The 15,654-nt window shown below is 48.0% G+C and overlaps 1 protein-coding gene across 3 annotated transcripts in view; it reads left to right on the top strand.

The window, feature by feature from the left end:
- Nucleotides 1–11,678, top strand: part of LOC105495709 (myosin XVIIIB) — a 300,538-nt gene extending 288,860 nt beyond the window's left edge. For all 3 annotated transcript variants that reach the window (XM_071080310.1, XM_071080312.1, XM_071080311.1), the window contains 2 exons: nt 7,477–8,716; nt 11,479–11,678. In XM_071080310.1, the coding sequence (XP_070936411.1) occupies nt 7,477–8,704 (1,228 nt within the window). In that variant the 3' untranslated portion in view covers nt 8,705–8,716; nt 11,479–11,678. The remainder of the gene's footprint in view (nt 1–7,476; nt 8,717–11,478) is intronic.
- Nucleotides 11,679–15,654: the final 3,976 nt, after the last annotated feature.

Here is a 15,654-nt window from a genome sequence, read left to right on the forward strand (position 1 = left end):
TGACTGCTCTCTCCTTTGTCAACCTCTTGGTGCATTTATAGTCTGTGCTTCACAGTGTCTCTGGAATTTCTTGCATTGCTGACCCTTCTGCATGTTTTTTTCCAGACTCAACACCTACACTGCTCTCCCCAGGAGGGGAGGGCAGCCCATCTTCTGCTGCTATGTGCTCGGAACATTATAGGTAGACAGACAGACCAGGGTGGGAGTCTCAGCTCTGCTCCTTCTCAACAAGCCCATTTGCCTCTCTTAGCCTCAGCTTCCTCATTTATCAAATGGGACGATAAAGGGCAGTAGTGTAAAGCAGTTGGGAGCCATGGGCCTGGGGTAGGACTCCTTGGTTTAAATCCATGTTCTCCCACTTATGACATGACAAATTACTGATTCTTTCTGAGCCTCGGTTCTGACAGGGGAAGATTGCAATATCTGCTTTAGAGGACTGTTGTGAGCATAAACTTGAGTAATGTCTATAAAGCCTAAAGGCGTAATACATGACAACTCTAATGATGTGGTATTTACTTGTGCACCACAGTAGCTTAATAAGTGCCTCCCATTGCCTGCATAAGGCATAGTCCTGGGTACCATGTCAACTTTTATTACAGACTCTCTGTTGTTATTTTGGACTCAGTTACCAAATCTTCAGGCCATCTTCAAAGAGCATCTGGTTTCCCATCTCAGGCCTCACCAGTATTAAAGAACATCAATATGTTTTTAATTTCCTCTTTAATTTCAGGGAATGGATGAAGAATGGGGGCTGACAGCATGCTTTGGGGGATGATTCACGGTGTCATTAAATCTGTATTGAGTTTCCTGTAGCTAGAATTGGCCCAGGCTCTGACCACACTCAGACCTGGGAATTATGTTTTGTTTGTTTGCTTGTTTTGCTGTGTGATTAAATCTAATGACAGTAAATCCAGCATCTCCTTGACTTGGACTTTCTTGGTTCATTACATTGCAGTGGATTTTGAAAAATATGTATGTGTAGATGTAAATTCAACTGGTTGAGGTTTCCCGTCAGCCTTCTGCCCGGTGGGTGTGTGATGTAGTGGAAGGAGAAGAATGGGATTCAGAGCTGGCCCACCAGCGTTCAAATGCAGGCCATGCCACTTAGCAGTATGGCCTTGAGCAAATGGTTTCTCACCACTGAGCCTCAGTTTCCTCATTTGCAAGGTGGGGTGATGCCTCTGATGTTGATGGGGTGATGCTGCTTAGCTTGATGAGATACTGCCTACGATACATGCAGATATAGGTGCCTTCTTTGTTCTTCGCCAGTTTTCATGGAGCATCTGCTTCTGTGGTCGACACTAGAGATAAAATGATGGGGCCCCATTCATAAGCTAATCTGAAAGGGGAAGGGATATGGTCCAAGCAGGAGACACTGTCTCAGACACTAGCTCGTTCTGAGGCTGAACCAACCACCTCAGTCTCCACTTCCCTTCTCCGTGCTGTTCACAGTAGGCTTATACATGGGAATTGTTTACTCTTGAACATCTGCCCTCAATCTGAGGTCTTCTCTAGCACTGATGAAAGAGGTTGTTAAAGAAAAGCAATCAGACAAGTGTTAAGGTTTTAAAATTTATGTTAAACCATTATGTCAAAGGATTAACTTTGAGATAAATAAGTAATGCATGAAAGTTTAACTGTAGTGTCTTTTGCCTCAATGGCAGTACTGGGAGTAATGGGAGTAGAAATGGCTTCCACTCTTAAATACTGAGTATGCATATGACACGCATCATCTCTCATTTCTCACAAGACCCTGGGTCCTAGGGCAGTGTCATTCCCACTCTTACTCCTGTGTAAGTTCAGGCTTCAAAAGATACCTGGGGGCCTAGACGCCATGGCTCACACCTGTAATCCCCACACTTTGGGAGGCTGAGGTGGGCGGATCACTTGAGGTCAGGAGTTCGAGACCATCCTGACCAACATGGTGAAACCCTGTCACTACTAAAAATATGAAAATTTGTCTGGTGTGGTGGTGTGCACCTGTAATCCCAGCTACTTGGGAGGCTGAGGCAGGAGAATCACCTGAACCCTGGAGGCAGAGTTTGCAGTGAGCCACGATTGTGCCACTGCACTCCAGCCTGGGCAACAGAGCAAGATTCCATCACAAACAAAACAAAACAACAAAAACAAACAAACAAAAAACAAACCTGACTTGGAATAGACAGAGCCGGGATTTGAACTCAGGTCTCTCTGCGTCTGAAGCTTTTTTTTTTTTTTCCTGCCTTGTAGGTTAGAAAGAGTGGAAATTTCAGTATTCCTGAGTTTTCATGTCCTAGTTTACCTAATAAACTTCTATAACTTGAAGCAACCCATACTTACAGCTTTTTCATATAAATACCCTTATTCATCAATTCATTTAATAAGTCCAATATTTATTGGAACCTACTGTGTGGCAAGCGCTAGAGCAGGATTCATAACTTGAACATTTTATTGAGCACCTACTATGTGCCTGAGGACTGGCAATTCACTCATGCATCCAACACATGTTTATGGAGCACCTACAATGTGTTAGGGCCCTGGTGCTTCCCTCACTTACTCAACACAAATTCATTGAGCACCTACAGTGACATTGTTCTATAGACATTGTTCTATAGACACTGGTAGCAGGGAATGCAATGCATAAAAATCCTGCCCTCGTGGAGTTCTGATCTCCGCAGCATTGCAAGGCCAATCTGGTTTCCCTCATTTTTCAGCTAAGGAAGCTGAGGGTTAGAGAAGTTAGGCAGTGGTCCCCAGGTCACGTGGCTAGTGAGTGGTAAAACCAGACTTGGTTGCCAGCTGTGTGTGCTTGCAGAGGTTACTCAGCCTCTCTGTACCTGGAGATCACAATCCCTATCTCTCAGGGTTGCTATGAGGGCAGGAACCATCCGTTTGCTCTCTCCTATATTCCTGGTATCCAGCACAGCACCTGGCGCAAGTAGGTATCTAGTCAGGGGTAGCTGTTGTGACCAATGACTATTTCATCCACTAAGTTATAGAACCAGCCCAGCATCTTTGTGGCTGGATGCTCAAGGACTATCCTCTGGCTCTTTCCCGTAGCAGGTATACCAGAAGGATATTCCTTTTTGGACAAACTGCAGGGCAGGCAGCAGAAGTCTGCAAGGGTTTTCTGGAGTCTCTCCTTGAAGAGTAACAGTACCCCTGCCTATCCTGTCTCTCAGTGACTCTGAGAGCCTTCTATACATCATCTCTCTCCCTGGCCCAGGCTCCGGGAAGCAGACACCGTAACATCCTGATTATCCGACATCCCTCCATCATGATGATGATGGGGAGTTCCTTCTGAGCCACACCGAGCTGGTCCTGTGAAGACAGCTACAAAGAAAAAAAAAGACTCTTACTGGCCCCCAGATGAAGTCAGATAGGATGTGTCTGAAGTGTCCAGCGCTGGGACAGGAGCGGGGGTGATCATCCAACCTCACTCAGCAGAACTTGGGATCCTTATCCCAAAGCCTACAAAAGGACATCTGAATTCAGGTTAAATTCTTCAGTCTATACAGAAAGGAGTGGATGCAAGGAACTTTATACCTTGAGAGGTGGTGCAGACAGGAAATGGAAAAAGCACTTGCAGAGATGTGGGTGGATTTCTGCATGGGAAAGCCAGGAAGAAGCACTTGGCCGTGGGCAGCTTCTTTCTTTCCTTCTTTCTTGCCCTCTCTTCCCCATCTCTCCTCACTTGACCCCCACTTCTTCTCCTCTCCAGCCCCCACCACCAGGAGTCTACACTGCATGGCTTGTTTTCCTGTTTTAAGCTCCCCAGCTGAGGTTTCAAAGGCACCAGACCATTCCAGAAAGGTGGGACTCAGCTCACTCCAATCTCAAGACATCAGACCCCGTGACAGCCAAGCTGGGCCTGAGTGGCTGTGCTGGAACATCTTGGCTTCTATGCCTTGTAGAAGGCATTGCCCCTCAAGGGCCCCAGGGAAGGCGAGTGAATCTTCCCCTGTGCCAGCATAGCTGGGAACCTTCCTGGCTTGGGCCTAGCAAACCTATGGCCTCTGCACCTGATCACCAGCACTCAGACTGTGACCTCCAGATCCCCATTTCCGGGCAGCCGGTTACTTCACCATGGACCCCAGCCTATCTTGCCTTTTTGTCAAAGCCGAAGATGGCAGATCCTTCGTTGCCAGGCAGAAAGGCCTCTGCAATGTTCCTTTCTCTCCTTCTTGCCTTTGCCTAAGTCTCCTTCCTTCTTCTCCATCACCACCGCCCTTCTGGGTCTCCTTCCTCTTTCTCTCCATCTCATTTCAACTTCTTTCCTGTTTAAACTGCCTCCTCTTCTTTCATGCTCTGACCCTCCTTCTCTTCTTCCTACATTTCTTTGCCCTCCCTTCACTTTTCTCATCCTGACTACCTCTTCTTTCTCATCTACCTTGATTGAATTTGACAGCATTTGATGAACATCTACTACATGTTGGGCTCGGTGCCAACTCCGGAGGTGCAGAAATGAGAGTCAGCAAGACACTGTCAGTTCAGACTTGTGGTCTGTGATTCTCCTTCCACCTACTTTTATGCCTTTTTGCCCCCCTATGTTTTTGGCTCCCCCTCTTCCCTCCTCCTCCTCCTCTTCCTCCTCTTGGGACTTCTTCACCCTCCATTTTCATGCCCTGCCCTGGCGTCTGCAGCCAGCAGTGGCAGTGGAAGCTAGGGTGAGCAGGATGGCAGAGTCCCGGGAGATTCGGTGACAGGAGCCCTCAATGTTACCCTCCTCACGTGGCAGGCAATGGATGAGACAGAGCATCCAAGACACTCATTCATCACACCCGCCTCCTTTCAGGACCAGGACAGGATGGAAATGACTTTTGTCAGTTCTGCAGCAGCCCACTGCCCCTGGCAGCTCCAAGCTGTTTATTAATAAAAAGTAGGGAATAAAAAAAAAATACAGGCGTGTGAATGCCATCCTGCCGTGTATTCGGGGAGTGATTCCAAAGCAGTGAAGTTGACAAATACGCCTTCGGGGAATCACAAAGGAGCCCTCTATCTCCTCTTCCAGCCCGTGTCCAGCTGTGATGGGAACAGGCAAGAAATAGGAAAGGAGGGAGCTGCTCTGGGCAAACGTGTGGCCTTTGTTTTAGCACATGGGAACCAACCTACCTTCTTGTGGTGAGCTGAAGGTCACCTGCCCATTCATTCTCCTGTGCATCCCTCTTTGAACTTCAATTGAGGCTTTTATTGAGTCCGGTGTGGGGTTGGGTTCTGGAGATCCAGAAGTTAAATAGTAGTAATAATGATTGCCTTTGATTATTAATGATTAATAACCATTTATTATTGGTTATAAATTATTCATCATAACCACTAACCATTATTGGGGTGATTAGGTGCCAGAGACAGTATCAAGGGCGTTTCTTTCACTGTCCCGGCTGCCCCAGGAGGAAGGCACCATGACTAGGGTTCGGGGAGTGAAAGGAGTACTCCAGGTAGAACCGCTCATGCAAGACCCAGAAGCAGGGAGGGCTTGGCCTGTCCCAGGAGACCAGCGTCCTGGAGCAGGGTGAGCAAGAGGGCAGGAATAGCAAGCCTGATCACACAGGAGAAGGACTGAGGGTGATGGTCAGAGAGAGAGAGGAGGTAGCTCCTCCACGTTGCCACCTTGACACCCAGATCTTACCATCACCAGACCGCTACTGCAATCCTCTTCCTCCCATCTGACATGGGGAATAAGGAGAGGCGGATGATCACAGCCAGCTCTATGCCTTGTCCTCATGAAGCCCTTTAGCTGGGCCCATCGTTGCCATGGCGACCTCACACAGGCCCCCAGCCTGGGGAGCTCCTGCCAGACCTAGAGGAGATAGGTTTGTGGAATCACTGAAGCTCTGTCCTCAGGGGCACTCAGGAAGGCAGGGTCTAGGTGCCTGTGTCAGTCTCTTCTGGCTGCTATAACGAAAACGCCATAGACTGGTTGGCTTATAAACAACAGAAATGTATTTCTTATAGTTCTAGAGGCTGGGAAATCTAAGGTCAAGGTGCTGGCAGTTACATTTGTTGTCTGATTCATAGATGGTCATCTCACTGTGTCCTCACACAGTGGAAGGGGTGAGGGAGCCCTCTGGGGCCTCTTTTTAAGGGCACTAATCTCATTCACAAGGGCTCCACCCTGGTGACCTAATCACCTCCCAAAAGCCCCACCTCCTAATATCATCACATTGAGGATTAGGTGTCAACATATTAATTTTCGGGGGAGGCAAACATTGAGTCTATTTCAGCCCCCACCTATTTCCCTGGGAAAGATGCTGCTCTCCTGCCCCAACCATTCCCTCCCTGCCTTCCATGGCATCACCTCAAGGGACCTTGGCTTGGCTTCCTTCCCAGATTCAAAAGCCCATTGGGTCATTGTGGTCAGTTCTTTTTCTCCTAAACTATCCTGTGTGATCAGGAGGAAATGGTGTTATCCAGCTGGGTAAGCAAGAAGTCTTCCCCAAAGTCTTGTAGCAGAATCTCAGTCACGCTTTATACATAGAGGTCCGAATCCTGCAGTCGTCCCGATTGTTACAGTTCCAGCAACAATGCACTCAGAGGCAGGGACCCCATGATTGGAAACCCGCGTATGCATTGCCCTCAGCGTCTCTTCAGGCCTGCGCCCACATTGGCTTTATCTGCAATGCCAAAACTCTGGCATTTGGCCACTTTTTACTTTAAAAAAAAAAATAAATTGTGACTTTGCTGGTGGGAGGGAAGGGGGTCGTTTCTCTTAGAGAGAGGACGGATTTTATTTATTAAAGGAAAGGTTGGTGGACTCCAGTCTCTCTCCTTTGAATGATGCCATTTATTTTACAGTCTCTAATTTGGTCCCACTGTGAGGCTTCTACTTTTCAGAGGCAAAGTGTTTCTGGCGCTGCTGCTACAAACTCCCTCTGCATAAAAGCCACGTCTGGTGGAGTCCCAGAATAGAAACCGTCTGTCCTCTTGTGTATAGTCTTGGTTTTAAGTTGATTTCATGTGAGTCTTTCCCTTCTGGGGGAACAAGATTTTACCTACACCCTCACCCCATGAAACAATCAGGGATGTCATGGGGCATCCTGTGGAGATACATATTTGGGTCTTGACTCTCAGAAGCCCCACTTAGTGGGACTGTCCTCTGGGCTTGGCCCTAAATAAACAAACAACCCACTGCATGTCCCCTTCCGGTCTTGAAGAAGCAAACTACTTATTTCACAGTAAGCTCTGGGATGATAGGTCCTATCATGTCAGATATGATGCCTCATAAATCTAATTCATCCGTCCTAGCTGCAGTTTTAATCTACTCAAATGTACTTAGCTGGGTTTAATTATAGACAGAAATTGCATTCAGAAAGCAACAAGAAATCATTTACATGGCTTGAATTTGCACATTAAATCATATGGTTCATTTGAGAGTGCGATAGGGATGGTATTTCCAAAGAAAAATAATATTAGTGCCTGTGCTTAGGGGCCCTCACACCGATTGCACAAATTGTATGAATTGCACAATTTCTACAGACTGCATTTTTCTTCTTGGCACAGGATAAATGAGGAGGCTGGGGACGCTGAGAGGACCCAATCGGCACCGAGCAGAGCCTGGTCCACAGATGTCCGCAGCAAGACCTCGGGAGACAAGCCTGTTTCTCCCCACTTCGTCCGCCGGCAAAAGTACTGTCATTTTGGGGACGGCGAAGGGCTTGCCGTCCAGAGAAAGGCCACAGAGAGATTAGAAGCTGCGTCCTCTCCCCTGGCTTCTCGGAGTACAAATACATCCCCGCTGTCGAGGGAAAAGCTGCCCAGTCCTTCAGCGGCCCTCTCGGAGTTCGTGGAAGGGCTCCGGAGGAAGAGAGCCCAGAGAGGCCAGGGGTCCACGCTGGGCCTGGAGGACTGGCCCACTCTCCCCATTTATCAGACGACTGGGGCTTCCACACTAAGGAGGGGCAGGGCTGGCAGTGACGAGGGAAATCTCTCGTTGAGGGTTGGGGCAAAGTCACCCCTGGAAATCGAAGGGGCCGCTGGTGGTCTCTTGAGGTCCACCAGCCTCAAATGCATCTCTTCAGATGGTGTTGGGGGCACGACCCTACTCCCCGAGAAGGCGAAGACCCGATTCAGTTCCTGCGAGTCCCTCTTAGAATCCAGACCGAGCATGGGGAGAAAACTGAGCTCCCCGACCACACCCAGGGACATGCTGTTGTCACCCACACTGCGTCCTCGGAGGCGGTGTCTGGAGTCCTCTGTGGACGATGCGGGCTGTCCAGACCTTGGAAAGGAGCCGCTCGTTTTCCAGAACCGCCAGTTTGCCCACCTGATGGAGGAACCTCTAGGCAGTGACCCCTTCAGCTGGAAACTCCCAAGCCTCGACTACGAACGCAAGACCAAAGTGGACTTCGATGACTTCCTCCCAGCTATCCGGAAGCCCCAGACGCCTACATCCTTGGCCGGAGCAGCCAAAGGTGGGCAAGATGGTTCTCAGCGTTCAAGTGTCCACTTTGAGACAGAAGAGGCTGACCGTTTCTTTCTCTCGGGGATTAAGACCATTTTGAAAAAGAGCCCAGAGCCCAAGGAGGATCCTGCTCACCTGTCCGACTCGTCCTCATCCTCCAGCTCCATCGTGTCCTTCAAAAGTGCTGACAGCATCAAAAGTCGACCAGGAATCCAACGACTTGCGGGTGATGGTGGTGAGGGAACGTCCCCCGAGCACAGAGAGCCAGGGGCGGGGAGGAAAGACGACGATGTTGCAAGCATAATGAAAAAATATCTCCAGAAGTAGACACCAGTTCAGGTAAAAGCAACAGGCTGGGGCTGTTCTTGGGGAATGAGAGTTCACCTTGCAGCCTTGGGGAGAGCAGGTGCTCCTATACTGTCCTTACTGCCACAACTAATTTCTTTAGAGATCAAGATTTTTAGAGGTTTTAGCTGAAGTCATGTGTTGCTGGATGCAAAGCCTTTCACGAGCCCTCAGCTGGGTACCTCCATTTCCTTGTACTTTGAAATGCAGACACATCAGAAAGTAAGGGGTTCCTGTGGGATGACGCTAAAGAAGGTGCTGGATGTGGCTGGGCGCGGTAGCTCACGCCTGTTATCTCAGCACTTTGGGAGGCTGAGGTAGGTAGATCACCTAAGGTCAGGAGTTCGAGACCAGACTGACCAACAGGGTGAAACCTTGTCTCTACTAAAAATACAAAAAATTAGCTGGGTGTCTTGGCTGGTGCCTGTAATCCCAGCTACTCAGGAGGCTGAGGCAGGAGAATCGCTTGAATTGGGGAGGCGAAGGTTGTGGTGAGCTGAGGGCACCACCACTGCACTCCAGCCTGGGCAACAAGAGTGAAACTCTGTCTCAGGAAAAAAAAAAGAAGAAGATGCCAGATATTTAAAATTTCCTCGCCCTACTATCATTTTCTTTTCTTAATGTCATTCCACCTGGGGTTGAAGGAGCTGCGATGGCATTCTGTCCACATAATGACGGGAGATCCGTGGTGGGATCGCAGACATGCAAAGGGCTGAGTTGGAAGAGACCTTCAGAATAGTGGAGTCCACTTGCATTACGTATGGAGAGAAATAGGCCCTAGGTTGAGCGGGGAGGGAACAAGTACAAAAATCACAGAGCAACAGTGCAGGAGAAGTAACTACTGGCTGCCCTTCCTCCCGCTCCTAGCACTCATCCTGTCACTCATCTGGAGTCAAGGTAAGAAAAGGAATTCAGGCCGGGCGCAGTGGCTCACGCCTGTAATCCCAGCACTTTGGGAGGCCAAGGTGGGCAGATCACAAGATCAGGAGATCGAGACCATCCTGGCTAACACGGTGAAACCCCGTCTCCACTAAAAATACAAAAAAATAGCAGGGCGTGGTAGCAGGTGCCTGTGGTCCCAGCTACTGGGGAGGCTGAGGCAGGAGAATGGCATGAACCTGGGAGGCAGAGCTTGCAGCGAGCTGAGATCTCGCCACTGCACTCCAGCCTGGGAGACAGAGCGAGACACCCTCTCCAAAAAGAAAAAAGAGGAATTCATTGCTAACCAAGGCTTACATTTATTGAGTGGACACATCAGACTGTCATTTAGTACTCCTGATATCCCCAAGTGGTGGTGGATATTATTTATCCCCATTTATCAGGTTGACAGACTGAGGATCGGAAAGATTAAAGTCACTTGTACAGAATCACCAGGGCAGAATTGGGTTTCCAGCTCTAGAATCCCTACATTTATCTTTAAAAGTTTTCCGTAGGGACACATTCCTGGCATCTTCATGAGTGAAATTAGAGCTGCCTGAGAGTCTGTGAGCCCTCGTAAATCTCCCAGTCACTGAATCTCAGAACTCACTGCAGCTCGAGGCTCAGATGGTTGAGCGATTGCATATGGCTCTCAGGATGCACCTGCTGCAACCCGCAGGCCTCCTTGACCCAAATGAGCCACACATCCTCTATTTCTTCGAGAGGCAGCCTCAGCCCATCAAAAAGCCATTGCCCCTTCCGCGGAGACAGGCTTGGACTATATCAGAGCAAACTACTTTGACTTAACATGGCCTTCTCTCTGCTCTCAATTACCGAGTAAAGATCTGATATTCATTTACATTATTATGCTCTCGGGGACACAGAAAGCAGTTTCAAAGGCCAAGTAAAGGGCACACATCCATGAGGGGAACAGTCCTTAGCAGAAGTCATCGCAGAACATCTTGTCTCTGCCATTCCGTTTTAATCAAGTCCCCTTCCTACCCTGAGCAAGGTTCTTCTCCAAGGATGCTAGTTTTTCAGCTATACAATGCAGCACCTCCAACAATGCAAATGCATGGTGGGCTTTGGGACCAAGCAAGACCCCCCAAGGCTCAGTTCTGCCCTGTAACTAGCCATTGGACCCTGGACAAATGATACAGTCTCTCCAAGCCCCTGCGTCCTCAGTTGGAAAATAGGGATAAGAGTACCAGCTACCTAAAGTAACACTGTGGATTTCATGAGAATATGAGAGATTCCTAGAATAGAGCATGGCACCCCATGGATGCAGTAAATGCCAGGTTACTTTGGAATTTTTGGACCTTTGGGAAATCTCTCCCAACTTTTTCCCCCACTTGTTCTCCTTCTGCTGCCTATACTCTGCCATCCCTTTCTGTGGAGTTGCTACAGTAATGCCACCTGGGAATACAGAATTCCAGGCCCTCCACCCCATTCATTGTCTCTATCAAAATGTACCCATCTTCCTGGCCAGGCACAGTGGCTCATGCCTGTAATCCCAGTTCTTTGGGAGGCTGAGGCAGGAGGATCACTTGAGGCCAGGAGTTTGAGACCAGCCTGGGTAACATAGTGAGACCCCACCTCTACAAGAAATAAAAAATAAAATATTAACTGGGTGTGGTGACATGTACCTGTAATCCTAGCTACTCGAGAGGCTGGAGCAGGAAGATCACTTGAGCCCGGGAGTTGGAGGCTGCAGTGAGCTATGATTGCACCACTGCACACTAACCTGGGTAACAAAGTGAGACCCTGCCTCAAAAAAAAGAAAAAACCTTACCCATCTTTTGTCCCATTCATCAACTCTGACCTGTGTTTGCTTCCAGCCTCCTTGAAGCTGCCCTTGAAGACTTCCCAACTCTACAATAACTTGGAGACAGAGAGACTGGCCAGGCCTCCCCAGTGGCCAAAGCCAGCCAGCACGGCCACCCTCAAGAGACAAGACGGGCCCACAAAGGCAAATCCTGCGGGGATGCTGGGCTCCCAGTGTGGTTGGCCTGAACAAAATAAAGTGTTGACTCCTGGGCATCTGTGCCTTCTCTATGGCCTTGCTACCTGGGATTCCAGAGTGTCGATGGGGTGCAGATAGGGGTAGGACTGTTCCAAAGAATAGAACCAACCCGAACTGTGTGTAGTTTGGGGTATATACTGCTATTTCTCTTCCTACATGTCTACATGCCATGACCTTCTTCCTCCTCTTCACCTGGCCAGTTTCAGCTCACTTCTTCCAGGAAGTCTTCCCTGATATATCAAACAGAAACAAATGCTCCCCCTCCATGCTCCCTTAATCCCCATGCTTGTCTATCATATTCCTTTGCCAATTCATTTCTCTATCCTGTGCATTTATAAGTGTGTACAAGCATTCAAGAAACTGATGAATGATGAATGAGTGAATGAGCCAAAGAACAAATAAATGAGCCCACACACCCTGAATGCATGTGACACACTGATATATATGCATCCTACAAATGTGCACCCACATCAACATTCAAGAACCTTGAATTTATTCCCTTTTTACCAAGGCGAAGCTAGCATATGTGTGCCCACATTTAGGTAGCAAATGCTGCCTTTATTTAAATTTCCACTAGCATAGACTCCATATCCTACCCCAAATTTGTCTTCATCCCTAGGACCCCTCTGGTGTAACCAATCATAGCTCCCACCCGTGGGAGGGAATTCCCATTTGGATCACTGCTGTGTTAGTTTGCAAGGGCTGCTGTGACAAAGTACCATAGCTGGGGGGTTGAAGTCCAAATTCAAGGTCAGCGGGGTAAATTCCTTCTGAGAGCTGTGAGGGCCTCTCTCCTTAGCTGGTAGATGGCTATCTTCCCCCTGTGTCTCCTCATTTCATCTTCTGTTCATGTCTGTATCCAAATTTCCCCATTTCATATTGGATGGGGTCCGCCCTAATGACCTTATTTTAACTTGGTCACCCTGTAAAGACCCTACCTTTTAATTAAGTCATTTTATGAAGTACTGCAGGTTAGAACTTCCACATTTTTTTGAGTGGGGCTGGGGAAGTGGGCACAAAATTCGACCCATAATAACTGGTAAGGTCACCCCAAAAAGAGGAGCTCTCATCTCTGATCATCCTCACTAGAGACTCTGGGTAGAAGTGGGGCAAGGGAGGAGGATGGGGCAGGAGGGAAATTCACTGGAGCCCCTCTCTGGAGACCTCACCGTCTCTGGAGACCTTCCTGCCTCTCTGATGGAGCACGTTGGTGAACAGTGGACCCTGTTGTCTCTGATGCAGACTCAGTCTCCCACTTGGTGAATCCACCATCCACCTCTTGCCATTCATAGGAGGGCTCTGGGTCACTGGAGAGTGCTGGGATATATGGGGAAAGCAGCCAGGACCTCTGGCAAAGCCCCGGCAAAGAGGAGGCACCACCCAAAAGCTCGCCAATGCTTAGGTGTGGGGTGGGAATGGGAGAAGACCCAGGCTCTTGCATGAGGCTCTTCCCAAGGTTTCTGCAGTGAAATCCATCGAGTCATGGAGTCTCAGCCAAGTCACTTCCCTCACTGGGTCTCAGTTTTCTCATCTCAGTAATGGGAACAACAGTTACTGAACTTCATAAAACCCTGGAAAGGGAAAGTGTAGCATACTGTATTAGTTTGCTAGAGATGCTGTAACAAAATTCTACAGCCTGGGTGGCCTAAACAACAGAAATTTATTTCCTCATGGTTCTGGAGGCTGGAAGTCTGAAATCAAGGTGTCAGCAGGGGTGGTTTTTCCTAAGGCCTCTGTCCTTGGTTTATTGATCGTCGCTTTCTTGCTGAGTCTTCACGTGGTCTTTCTTCTATGTGGCTGCACCTCTGGTGTCTCTGTGTCCAAATTTTCTCATAAGAACAGCAGTCATATTGAAACAGGGCCTACCCTTATGGCCTGATTTTAATGACCATGGTTTTTTGTTTTTTTGTTTTTTTGAGATGGGGTTTCACTCTTGTGGCCCAGGCTGGAGTGCAGTGGTGTGATCTCAGCTCACCACAACCTCTGCCTCCCGGATTCAAGCGATTCTCTTGCCTCAGCCTCCTGAGTAGCTGGGATTACAGACATGTGCCACCAGGCCCAGCAAATTTTGCATTTTTTAAGTAGAGACAGGGTTTCTCCATGTTGGTCAGGCTGGTCTTGAACTCCCGACCTCAGGTGATCCACCCACCTTGGCCTCCCAAAGTGCTGGGATTTTAATCACCCTTTTCAGGGTTCTGTCTCCAAACACTGTCACATGCTAAGGTATGGGGGGGTTAGAACTTCAACACATGAGATTTAGGGGTTCACAATTCAGCCTGTAACATAATGCAAAAGGAAGTGATTTAATTATTAATTATTATTAATCTATTAATAATTTATCATTTATTTATTATATAAAATATATTGAATATTATTCATACAGAATAATTTATTATTCATACAGGATACGTATGTCCCAAGCTCCCAGCTTGGTCCGCAAACAGAGGTAATTCTGGAAGTCAGGAACAGATTATCAATGCCGGGGGCAACGGATTCACATTGCCTTCCTGGCATTGATGTTTCCTGGGCACTTTAGAGCCTGGAACCTTTGAGTTTCCCTGCGCTTCTCTTCATGTGCCAGTAATATTTATTCAGTTTGTATTTGCTGAGTACCTTCTAAGTGCCTGGCACTGTTCCCCACACCCAAGCTCTAGTGAGCAGGCAGAGTCACCCTGCCTTTCTTCAGGGAATATCTTAGCTAGGGAGACAGACAATAAGCAAGAAAATGAATATACTGTCAGGAGCAAGCTGTACTATGAAGAAAAATAAAAGATGAAATTATCTTGTGAGTTCTGTGTTAAAAATTTATAATACGTTTATTTTATGAAGCACATTTTTATAAAAGAAATCAGTCATTATTCTTCAATGATGTGTAAGTGATGCATCCAAAAAGGTTAATTTCAAGTAATAACAGCAAAGTCTTCCTCATTATGCAGCAGCAAACAGAAATCCTGAAGATGCTCATTAAAAGTCAATTTAACATGCTACAAGTTGACAACCATCCCCATGCCTCTCAAATTCCCCAACCCAACACAGCCTGGAGCAGAAGGCACTTACTCAACTTCATCCTCATTCTTTTCTTTCTTTTTTTCTCTATTTCTCTCTTTCTCTCTTTCTCTATTTCTCTCTTTCTCTCTTTCTTTCTCTCTCTCTTTCTCTTTCTTTCCTCCCTTCCTTCCTTCCTTCCTTCCTTCCTTCCTTCCTTCCTTCCTTCCTTCCTTCCTTCCTTCCTTCCTTCCTTCCTTCCTTCCTTCCCTCCCTCCCTCCCTCCCTCCCTCCCTCCCTCCCTCCCTCCCTCCCTCCCTCCCTCCCTCCCTCCCTCCCTCCTGTCCTTCCGTCCTTTTATCTTTTTCTTTTTTGGGGTAGAGTTTTGCTCTTGTCACCCGGGCTGGAGTGAAATGTGTGATCTTGGCTCACTGCAACCTCTGCTCCTGGGTTCAAGCAGTTCTCCTGCCTTAGCTTTCCTAGTAGCTGAAATTACAGGTGCCCACCACAATGCCTGGCTAATTTTTGTATTTTTAGTAGAGACGAGGTTTCACCATGTTGGCTAGGCTTTGAACCTCTTTCCTACAAGATGACTCCAGAAATTCCACAGTGGGCCCTGATGTCACATAGGCAGTGTGCTCACCCCTAGCACCCAGGGTAGTAAGTGTCATCCACGTCTATGTGACACTACCACTTCTGCTACGTGGATATCAACACGGCCTGGCCCCTGGCCTGGGCATTGCCTCTCATGCCTCAGGTCAGAGATTCTCTCTCTGCGTGATCTCACAGACGTCACTGCTTTCTGACCTCTCCTTTACTCATCTGTAAAATAGGTCTAAACTAGTACCAGCTTCCCGGCATCCTTGTAAGGAATCGAGAGCTCATGAATCACTTAGTCCGTTGATTGGCAGATAGTCAGCCTGCAGCAAATGGTGGCATCTTTTTTCTTTGGTCTCAGAAGAACTGCTCCCTGATGCCCAAGTCTGTGGCTCCAACCATACGACTA

This window comes from Macaca nemestrina, chromosome 15 (assembly GCF_043159975.1).
Source record: "Macaca nemestrina isolate mMacNem1 chromosome 15, mMacNem.hap1, whole genome shotgun sequence".
NCBI lineage: Eukaryota > Metazoa > Chordata > Mammalia > Primates > Cercopithecidae > Macaca > Macaca nemestrina.